At 31.9% G+C, this 12,328-nt stretch overlaps 1 protein-coding gene across 11 annotated transcripts in view; it reads right to left on the minus strand.

Moving 5' to 3' along the window:
- The window catches only part of LOC139527331 (kinesin-like protein KIF12), a 78,229-nt gene that overhangs the window by 45,107 nt on the left and 20,794 nt on the right, over positions 1-12,328 (minus strand). For 6 of the 11 annotated variants that reach the window (XM_071322717.1, XM_071322714.1, XM_071322713.1 and 3 more), the window contains 4 exons: positions 8,511-8,591; positions 6,326-6,404; positions 4,988-5,109; positions 2,029-2,104 (listed from right to left, as the gene is read on the minus strand). In XM_071322717.1, coding sequence (XP_071178818.1) covers positions 2,029-2,104; positions 4,988-5,109; positions 6,326-6,404; positions 8,511-8,591 — 358 coding nt within the window. Of the gene's footprint in view, positions 1-1,463; positions 1,488-2,028; positions 2,105-4,987; positions 5,110-6,325; positions 6,405-6,993; positions 7,013-8,510; positions 8,592-9,192; positions 9,657-12,328 lie in introns of those variants that run through there. The other 5 variants (XM_071322712.1, XM_071322709.1, XM_071322708.1 and 2 more) reach the window with 3 other exon arrangements.

Here is a 12,328-nt window from a genome sequence, read left to right on the forward strand (position 1 = left end):
ATAATTACACATAATTAGATGATTATATGTAATAGTATAAATCTATTGTTACCTACTTAATAATCTGAAATCAGACAAAAACATTTAAATACTAGCATGGTTGTTGACATGTAAACAAATGGTTTTGGCAGTGGTAGATCCTATTATACAATGATGCAAAACATTTTATACTACTTAGAAAGTACCAATTTAACAGTTGTTCATTATTATATGCATATCTTTTGTCAATTACACAGTTCTGGTACTGGCATTCAAACTCTGAATCCAGTTTTATTATATTTAAATTTATGAAATGTTTTGGCAGTGGTAGATCAAGTACTCTTGTTACTTAATTCTAATATTCTATTATACAATGATGTAAACATTTTATACTACTTAGAAAGTACCAATTGTCATTTGTCAGTTGTTATATGCATATTAATTGCCAATAATAAACAGCTTTGGTACCTGTACTGATATTCAAACTTAAAAATAGGTTCAATTAAAGTATATTTTTGAAAGTTTATTAACCTAATGTTGACAGGGTATCATAGAAAATGAAATGATATTTTAGTTTTGGCAATGGTAGATCAGGTACTCTTGTTACTTAATTCTAATATTCTATTATACAATGATGTAAACATTTTACACTACTTAGAAAGTTGCATATTTATTGCCAATAATAGTTTGGTAACAAATTTCAAAATTAAGTGCAGTTTAAGTATATTTTTGAAAGTTTATTAACCTAAGTTAGGGTATCATAGAAAATAAAATTTACGAAATGTTTTGGCAGTGGTTTATTAAGTCCTCTTGTTTTTTTTAATCCTATATCCTATTATATAATGCTGTAAATAGCAGACACAGAATTTAACACTTATTTAAGAAGTGCATTTTCAAATAAGAAAGTATCCATTGACAGTTGTTATTTATGCATATTAGTACTTGCCAATTTAACAGTTATGGTACAAATATTCAAACTTAAATTAGGTCCATTAAAATATATTTTTGAAAGTCTTTTAAAAATAATAAATAAAAATGTTTCAATAAAATCCCTTCTAATGAGCAGATGCTTTTTAGCAATGATGGGAAAATTAAATTCAACAGTTCAGTCCCAACTAAACCCAAAGCAAACTCATCCTTTTGTCCAAGAAATTTAAGTATTGTACTCAGGAAAAGCAATTGAAAATTTATGGCACATTTCATACATAAAATTTTAAGATATATATAGCATTTAAGACTTCTAGAGGCAAGCTATTTTTTATCAATAGGCTAGAAAATCAATAATCATATGGACCTACAAAACCTGAAAACTATAAAACATACAAATCTTAAAACTTGTTGTACAAAGAGTTATGCAAATATACATGCAGATCATATTCTTATTCCCCAGTCCAATAAACATTCCGACGGACTTTCATGCAAAATTGTGTGATTTCTTAACAACATTCCAACGTGAATAAACAAAATATTGTGTTTGGACTTACCGGTATATATATTTTCCCATCTTTCTTTAGTGATAAAAAAGGAAAAATAATCAAATGTGGCCAAAGTTTTATACATGTTTTCACAAATTTATTATGTAGTGTTATTTTCTATTTTTAAGGAGACTAAATTTGTATTCATCTTTAAAAAAAGAAACTTTTGATAAAAGTGGCAGATCCATTTGATTTTGTAGTTTTATATCTATTTTTGTAGGTCCAAGAATAGTTGTGTTTTTGTGAATTTTGTGTTTCATCATTATAATTCCTGGAAAGGGATGAAATCCACAAAAACTAGCAACCCAAAATGAATAATGAATTCCAAGTTATTTTATGAAGGAAAGTTAGGAAACATTTTGTAAAAAAACTAGTGCAGTAAAATCCTATCTAAACTGGGACTGAAAGACCCAAGATATATTTTCATATATTGTAAGATTGTAGGTTACTAAATTTAGAAATCATGTTTCTTCTTTTTCCTGCAATACAGTGTATGATTAGACAGGTTCTGTTTTACTAAAGGATCAATTTCAACTGTTCCCCTTCATGACACAACCTCAATAGTCTATATTACCTGTTGTGGGGGACCAGTCATTGTGTGAGTTTTACCAGATCCTGTTTGTCCAAAGGCAAAGGCTGTACATGCATACCTGTAGAAAAAGGAAAAAAAAAATAAAAAATAACCATCTACCACAGTATTTGTTTTTTTATATATACTGTAAATTCAGAAATTATTGCAATGTTTTATTATTGCAAACAATGTGAGAGGGTTATAATCGCAAAAATTCAAACTTGCATTTAGAAATATTTTAAATGAATTTAACAGGATTTTTCTCTATTGCAAACTTTAAAATCACATTTTAGTCTAAAATGACAAAATCGCAATAATAAATGCATGCAATAGAGCTTTACTTTGACTTATAAAGTTGTCAATTGTTTTAGAACGTACAGCCTTGAAATTGTTTTTTAGTGCATGTTGGTGGGTTCCTGTCCCATTTGTTTATATTTTTTGTCTCCTTGATTTTGTAGTCTACACCCTTCAATTTATTACAGTTCTCAATATTACTTTATGAATGATAGTATCAAATTCATTGTGTCAAATTTTATATGAAAAGATTTAACAAAGTTATTTTATGTGGGTGGATAATAAATCTGTGTTTCTTTTATCTGATCTTTTTGTTACTTGCAATTAAACACAACATGAATTATTAACAACAATATATTTATGATGTGATTTAAAACATATCAGAATAATTATCAATTCTGTCGAGTACCAGAAAAAGACCTTTTTATTTCTTTAGGGATCAACTTTAATGATACCTTAAATAGGTTAGGTTGTAAGGCATACAGTTGTCATATTACTTTTTAAATTAACTTCTTTCTGCCCCATTGTTTTGTAATCAAGCCCAAAAATGTATATAGAATGAGGGGAAAATAAGTGAACCTCTAAATAAACTTATTCTAAAAGACATCTAGAAACTGACAATGAAGGTCAGCTGGAAGCAAAAGTTTATAACAGAAGAGATGATTTCAACTTCCTAATTTAGCCTCAATTGTAAATTCCAGTTTATATTGTCATTAAATTTTCATTCTGATTTAGCATTAATTAATCATACATGAGGAAACAGGTTCAAATTTGTAAATTAAAGTTGATAAACTTCGGTAAAAATCAACAAAGTTAAAAGTTCAACTCAGATACATGTGCTGTCCGTATACCAACAAACAGGAAAACAATAGATTTTAAAAATCTTTACAATTTAAAGACATTTGTCATGGATGGGGATCTAAATGCCAGCTGGCAGGTGATCAAATGCTAGACAAAAAATGTAGAGCTTCAAGTCCATTGAGTCTATATAAGTGGGTTAATAACACATTGATTCTAACGAAAGATTAATTACAAATAGTTTTATAAATTATCTTTAAAGTAATCAAATGCTGTATTATTCATTTATTATTATGAGTATTGTGATCCTATAGTCATAGGGCAGGGTTTACAATATTACTTTGCTTTTACATTTGTTGATTTTACAGTTTTGAACTTTTAAACAGAAAGATATATATTAGACATGATAGGGGCAGATCCAACCATTTTAAAAAAAAAAGGGGGGGGGGGGGGGGTTTCTAACCCAGAACAAAGAGGGGGGTTCCAACTACATGTCCCCATTCGAATGCATTGATCAGATAAAAAAAGGGGGTTCCAACCCCCTGACCCCCCCCCCCTGGATCCATGCGCAAATGATGAATGAGATGTCTGCTGCTGGTGAGATTCTAAATAAATGAAATCTGTATTGTGATCCTAGTCATACATTGTGTAGGGCAGGGTTAACAATATTGATATTGCTCTGCTTTTACAAAATTTGAATGAGAAAAGGGTATTGTATTTAAATAGTTACTTTTATTGGTAGTTTAACAGCAATAAAAATGTTTATAGAGTGTTAAATATGCTTTTTTATTGAGGTAATGCCAGAGGTTTCTACAGTAAATTTTAAAATTTTTGTTTAAAGGGAGTTTGTGATGTTTAAAGGCATATATTCTATTTAGTTTGATTTATGGTTATATACCCGTGTTACGATCCCATGGTCATAACAGAAAATATTGAACCTATAAAAGACTGATTATATTCTGAATATATCTACCAATCTTATCACACAATTTTTTTTAAACATATATATTTCTTTGGTTACATCTTCTGACATCAGACTCGGACTTCTCTTGAACTGAATTTTAATGTGCGTATTGTTATGCGTTTACTTTTCTACATTGGTTAGAGGTATAGGGGGAGGGTTGAGATCTCACAAACATGTTTAACCCCGCCGCATTTTTGCGCCTGTCCCAAGTCAGGAGCCTCTGGCCTTTGTTAGTCTTGTATTATTTTAATTTTAGTTTCTTGTGTACAATTTGGAAATTAGTATGGCGTTCATTATCACTGGACTAGTATATATTTGTTTAGGGGCCAGCTGAAGGACACCTCCGGGTGTGGGAATTTCTCGCTACATTGAAGACCTGTTGGTGACCCTCTGCTGTTGTTTTTTATTTGGTCGAGTTGTTGTCTCTTTGACACATTCCCCATTTCCATTCTTAATTTTATATATCTACAGACATTGCATGACTATTATTATGTAAACTTAATTTTTGCCTTCTATCTGTTTAAAAGTTCAAAACATAAAAAAATGAAATGAAAAGTGAGTTCAAGATTTCAAGATGTATGCATGCATGAACTAAGTGAAAATTGTGTTCAAATTGTAAATAAGGTATAACAGTACTGTAATTTAAAGAGTTGACACCATCAAATGCAGTCTTACTGGTGACATGTACATGTAAAATTCAGGTTTGGATAAAAATCTCATATAAACATGGTCTTTGCGATTGGTTAGGGTTTTTTTTGGATTATTATTTCATATATTGTATTAATCGAACATTTGAGATTTTCAGCCAATCAAATTGGCAGTCATAGACATTTCTGGATTTAACAATACATTTTAGCCAATGAAAAATGATGTTTCATAAGATTGCAATAGAATACTTGTACTTACCCATTGATTGACATATCAATTAACTTTTTAACCCCAGAGTGGTCAAACACATCTTCCTGCAAAGCTTCTGGTTCAAACACAACATTGTATACAAACGATCTGTTCACAGACACATGATCAACCTGAAATACACAGTTCAGAGGTCTACAGTCGTACGCAAATGTCTTCAACATCAGTATTCTTCCCAGAATTTTCAAAAATTAACAAAGCAAATGGGACAAGGCTCCATAAACATTCTATTATAAAATCATCCAAAAATTTCACCAGATTAAAAAATGTTAAAGGGAGAACTTTGTCAGTTTTGCTTTCTTGGTTGAAAAAAAATGTCTTCTCTGATCTAGTATAATATTAAATTGAGATGTCTGCGGCTGCTGAGATTCAATGAAATCTTTAAAAACTAAATATTTTTATTTTAAGACAAAAGTATGAAAAACACAGTATTAAAGTTTACAAACATTTGAAAAACATAGTAAATTATTAAGCAGGAAAAAAAGCGTATATAAATGAAGACTTTCATGACTTTAGAATTGAATTTAAGTCATCAAAATAAAACTATGCCTTTACAGAAATGCCTTCCATCTCAACTTGTTAGCGAACGTGGTGGAAATTGATTCTGGAGTTACTTCCCCTGTTTTAGCTTATTACAAATTTGTGCTCTAAAAATATTATCTAGTATCAAAAAAGGAATAAATTACCAATTGAATATATAATAACATAATAATGTTACTTTAAAGATATTAACTGTTTTTGAACATATTAAAAAATATATATATTGCAATTTCTACTTGATAATTATACTTTTAGCAATCCATGTTCTAAACATTGTTAAATTAGTAATGCTCTCAGCTTCAGATCATATGATGTATATATATATGGAAGTGTTTAACGACCTTGACTGGCTTTTCAACACATATTCTTTGATAGTGGTTAGAGTGAAGTTAAACTGTAAAAACATATAATAATATGTTGATGAAGATGTACTATATCATTCATAACTACACAAACAATGAAATAAAGACTATAGTTGAAAAGCATCTTTATTTAAAAAAAAAAACATATACAGTAAAAAAAAAAAAAAAAGAGATTCGTTAACTTGTGATACACACAGAAGCGTAAACAAAAAAATGAGCAGTGCCTTTTCTTATCATAAAAAGTGCCCTGCCCTCCACTGGCACCCTGCCCCTTTTGATTTCTAGCTAGCACACTGCATGTTGATGAGCATTTTTTCTTTCAAGGCCAGAAAAATAGCAAAACTCAAGTAATAGAAATGTGTGTTTACTGATTCCAATATCAATTTAAATGAACATGAAAACTGAAAAATAAGAAACATAAATTTACCTCCACTCTGCCCTCTCCATGGAATTTTGTTACTAACTGATCTTTTCTATCCCTCTCCTGGCCATTTGCAGGTCTAACTCTGAAATGGATAGAGATTATTTCATATTGACATTACTTATATAATTAGTCAGCATAAATGTGGTTCAAAGAAAGCTTTTTAAATCCATGTGCTATTATTGTTTTGTCGATTTCTGGGGACTGGGGTGTTTGCTTTCCAAAGGCAGATTTTTTGGGGCCCCCCTTTTCTGGGGAAAATTTGGTTGATTATATAGGGAATCATTGAAGCGTGACCAAAGAGGACCCCCTCTTAGGCAGTCAGTGAGCCCCACTTTTGAAAATTTCTGGATCCGCCACTGCTTTCTGAAGTCCATTACATGTGGGCTGAAGGCCTGATGCTTTTTCATAAAGGGCAGATAAAAATGAAAGGTTTACTAGCTCTGACCAGACACATATATTCATATTATGCCACTGATGTAACCTAGTGCTACATCATCATACATGTACATATCCACAGCCAAGGGTCCGCAGTTTGTGCATTTTCATATCTTCAGAAGAAATCTGAGGATAATTCCTTCACAAGTGCACTACGAAAATAACTTCTTTGGATTAACTGAATATTTGAAATACACGAAGATCTGTCATTTTTGTCTTATTGTTATCGGACTCACTTTTATTTATGAGACACCAAAATTATAACAGGAAGTCATTAAACTATGAGCCAACACAAACGCGAGTTTAATTCCGGAAATATTTTATATATAGTCTGAGAGTACTGTGCCAGTTATATAGTAGTCTCAGATATATATTGGACTTAAAAAAGCAAACACTCCTCCCCAGTTATCGACAAAACAATAATAGCACATGGATTGAATAAAGCTTTACTCTAACTTCTAAGTCTCTTTTGTACCGTGAATTATCGGAGATTTTTCTTCTATCATTATTTTTAAAGAATACAAATATTGTTGTGAATAATATATGACAGTCACGCCGAATCACGATATGTGTTAGTGTTACTGTCAATGTACTTATTGACTCGGCAGAAACTTATATGCACACGGGAGGTGTATAACGACCTAAAGAAATGCGTAGTATTTTAATACATCGGAATTGTGAACAATCTGTTTGTAAATAGAACCTTATCCTAAACGTGTAATTCAGCCGATCGTAAAATAAAGTTTTTGCTCATCAAAGACTGAACTTGTCTGATAAAAAGATTTTCGCTGCTTTACTTGTCAAAATAAAGACATCGCAATCACATTATTTTTACTAAAACATTCAGTATTTGACGGTTTCGATGATACAATAAATATTACAAGTATGGGTCATTTAAACAAATCTTTCCAAATGTTTAAACTTTGTTTGATAAAACGACTTAAAGATATAACCCAAATCATTGTTTCAAATACACTTGAAACTATTTTTACAGCTATAAGATACGGTTTTAAGGATTTGTACTCAAAGATTAAAGGCAAATTTTGGATAAGAGATTATTGAACAAACTGACCTTCCTTGAAGGAGGGAAACACACAAATTTTGTACTGGGAGACCTAATGTGGTTGGGGCCTAAAACGTTTTTTATTGTAGCCATGGAATGATAAAACATACCCGAGAACATTTGCTTAATATTTGAATCCTGGTTTGTCATTAAAGTTTTATTCCATTCAGGTCAAATCGAACATGTTTGTTCCATGTAACAGTACACTTTTTGGACATACACATGAGAATTAGCATGTGAAAACTTCTTCCCCTCGAATTAATAACAAGAACTAAAACTCCTTATACAAAATATGCAATAATTCAATTCGTAGATGACAACCCACAAAAAAGTGCTATCACCGACGCAGTTGTTAGAAAGCTGAAGAAAATTAATAATGAGCCTAGCACGCAATCACTGTGAAATCTTGAACGGTTATCCAAACAGTGACTTCTTTCGAGTTAGAACTTTGCATCGTATACTATGTAACCATAACTATAGTATAACTGAGACCAGCGGTAGACTGTTTCCGAATAGTTTACTCTCGTTATCCATAAAAATGACAGTATATATAATCAATGGCGGATAAAGAAATTTTATAAAGGGGGCCTGCTGACTAGCATAAGGTGCTCCAGTCATGCTTCAATGATTCCCTATGTAATCAACCATATTTTCCCACAATAATTTGTATTGCCATGCATTAGAACTAACCTAAGAACAACGTTGATGTGATCATCCAGATCATCTCCTGAGTTTTCTGTAGGCGCTGTCGACGACAAAGTGGTGGAACTCCTGCAAGTAAAATAGAAAAATAATTAGAGGTGATCTATATATACACACCCAGCAATATAGACTCTAGTGACAATCATACCTACTCTCTTCAGACGTTGACCTATATTTTTAGGTCATTTTGACTCTGGTGGTTGTCATACCAGATTGTATCAGACGGTGACCTATATACATCTAGCACGGTCATTGGGGCTCTGGTGACAACCATACCATATCTCTTGTCAGTCGTGATTTAAATCAACGGCTAACGACATTGTTTTCTCCAAATAATATCGACTATGTTTTCGATTACAACGAAGGATTCGCAATAAATGAAATCGATTAATCGAATAATCATCGACGGTCGGGACATTTTAAAAGTAAAACACGACCAAAACGAAATGCGGCACTAAGTCTGATTTAATATTGTTAGTTGAATGCAATCTGTCGAAGACTCCTTTATAAAAATCCTATTCCCCACTCAAATTTAATTACACAAACCGTGCCGAAAAACTACAAAATAATAAACATGGCTCTTAAATTTCATTGAAAAGTAAAGAAAACATGAACCTACCAAGTGTCCGTGTTCAAGCTAAATTTAAACGTAAAGAAGACATGAACCTACCAAGCATCCGTGTTCAAGCTAAATTTAACATGTTTTGAACTCTTTTTTCCTCCTGTCGGAGTAATACTCGGATTCCTGCTAGAATCATCCCTAGCACTATGTTTATTTGAGAGAATTCCCTCGTGATCATCAAAGCTTTCTATGGATAACCTCGAAAGATATCCTTCATTAGTGTCATCCGGGATCTCCAAGTGATTGTCATCGCCGAGCATCGGCTTTCCCTCATTTATAACATATAAATTTGATGGTGTCGGGACCGCTGATCGGGTTGTAGAACTATCATTGGAAGGTGTCGGTCCCGCTGAATCGTTAGACAATTCCATTTGTACAGGTGTATCCCTTGGTGTGGAAGAATTTGAATCTGCACCTGACGCATTTTTATGCGATTTTCGTTTTCCAGCAGTTTTTGGTTTAGAATTCTGTTGTTTGAAGTTCGTCCGTGCCGACATGTTTTCAACCAACTATATCAATATTATTATTTATTTCTCATAAAACGGAACAATTTCTGAATGCACTAAATATATAATTGTCCTCTTGGAATAGTTTATTATCTTAAAATAAAACTCCATTTTTATCATTTCATTTTTTTACGTTTGTAAAACAACATTTTCATTTATAATTCCTCATAATGAAATAAAATAAATCGCGTTAATCGTCAAACAAAGCCCGTGTTTTTGAATCAGTGGATAATTTGAATGAATAAAAATCTGGATTAGCAGATTATAAAAAGAGTAATGCATTTATGGTATTAATATAGAAGTTTTAATGGTAGGCCACTTAGAATTCCATACAATTGAACAACGGAATGCCATTTGACCTGTACAAATTTATACAAAGACAGAAAACGGAGCACTTCAAGTCTATTGTGCACTGTGATAATCTTTGACTCTGGTAATCAGAAAGCCGTACGAGCGAGCGAGAGAGAGAGAGTGATCGCGCCCTCATTCGCAGATACATGTTGGATAACGTGTTGTTCTTGTATAATCAACTCTATAACGATTGTTTACAACAGTCATGAACATATATACTGATCCCAGCTACAGATAAGCTTCATTCGGCTTAGTTACAGTTCAGCTGGTCATGGCTACTTTCACTAAATCAATCAAAAGGCAACGCACGAAAAATCAGATAACGAGACATCTTGAGCAAAAATATAATTTTAGATTAACGTTACGAAAGCAGATTTTCTCAGACCGATGAAATTAATAACCTTATCTACATAAAACAGCGTATCGAACACAAATATTGATCTCTACAAGAGATCCATTAGGTTTCATCTGGGATTGAAGTCGTAAAACTTTGCTCAGGGCTCGGAGAACAAAAATCATCCTCGAAACATGAAATCCATCATTTTGATTGGTTGATTTTGGAGTATAAGTACAAAAAACTGACTCAAAAGTTTTATGACTTCAAGGCCTAGACTCGTTACTTTATTTCCACAGTAAAAGAGCATGATACATTATGTTGCATCTTCATGTTTTTAGACATCAGCTCAACTCATGACTAAAAGTGCTTTGATACTATCTCTTCATTTAAACGCCGGAACTTGTTCCTGTATACAATTCATAATAAACAGACGAAAACAATGCATCTCGACTTCGCCTCGTAAGACAACAATACAAAATATATTAAATACAAAAAAGTCTTTTAATAAATTCACAATGTTATTATTGACGAGAATTTTATGCTAATTAAAAACTAAAGAACTTAGCAAAATGTGTTTTATACTGCTTCAGGACACCCTGCGATGTTTGGTAAACATGTGTCTTAGAGGTTTAATTATTTCGAGTCGTTAATATAATGGATAGCTTAAGGACTTGCAAATCATTAAACATTTAACGTTTAGATCGATCGACTATAGATTTTCAATATCTAATAATGGAATGACTTGAATATGAAATGGATACACTTTAGATTGTTTTGCCTTAGCAGCGCTGGGCGATAAAATCTAGAATAAAAAGAATTATTTATGAATTAACCAATTAGTGAACGAGATTCTAAAACAATCTGTAAGACAAATTTCATTAAGGAGAATGACACATCCATGTATTGTCTTTTATCTATAGAAGAAATTTACAGATAAATCTATGTTATTAATTAAATGAGTTTTGTGTTTTTTTGTTTGTGGTTGCTTTCGTTTCAATCTTTTGGTTTTACTCATTGTTGAGGGTCGTTTGGTGCCCTATGGTTGTTAACTTCTACGTCTTGATGATAGTCTCTGGTGGAGAGATGTCTCATTGACAATCTTACCACATCTTCTTATTTTTAAATTGACCAATTTTCAAATAGATCTTCGAGTACATTTATTTTTCATTCATGTCTTTGAAGATATGTCACAATATGAATATTTTCTTCGCATATCATTTAGTACATGCATTTTTCCAGTATTTGGTCAGACATGTCTACTCGATCCTATGTTAGTTTGATATATTATTAATATAAAACCGACCACGGGTGAAAATACCACTTTCAATGTTTACTATTTTGTACATGTTCAGTGTTCTAACAATACATCTGCACTGAACATATATTACATTGTCTTATCGGGCCCTTTTATAGCTGACTATGCGGTATAGGCTTTGCTCATTGTAGAAGGCCGTACGGTGACCTATAGTTGTTAATGTCTGTGTCATTTTGGTCTTTTGTGGATAGTTGTCTCATTGGCAATCATACCACATCTTCTTTTTTATATATACCAAAGCATAAACATGTTGAGCCATACATAATGACGTTTGAAGGAAGTTTCAAGGGAAAAACAATAATTATGACACACTGAAAGACTTACCATATATACATTGTTGTAATTTAAACTAATTATTTGATATTATGAGTTATAGCAATTTGAAAGTATGTAGATCAAAGAGAAACATTTTTAATAACAAAGAGTTGGATGGGTAGAGGAATGGGTCTCATTTCTATAAAAGGAAGACTTTTAAAAATGTTACATTGTATTTCGGGAAACATATCATTATTTTCCTTTTTCTATACATAATTGAAAGTTTTGGGAATGTAGAAAAATAACTTTTGAGTGCAAGTTCTTTGACACTTTTATATGTTTTATGTCGAACAAAAGCGAGTGGCAGTTTACATTTTTTTTAAATTCGCAAACGTTAATCAGAGAGATCTGAGAAGTTGA

Source organism: Mytilus edulis, chromosome 6 (assembly GCF_963676685.1).
Source record: "Mytilus edulis chromosome 6, xbMytEdul2.2, whole genome shotgun sequence".
Lineage (NCBI taxonomy): Eukaryota > Metazoa > Mollusca > Bivalvia > Mytilida > Mytilidae > Mytilus > Mytilus edulis.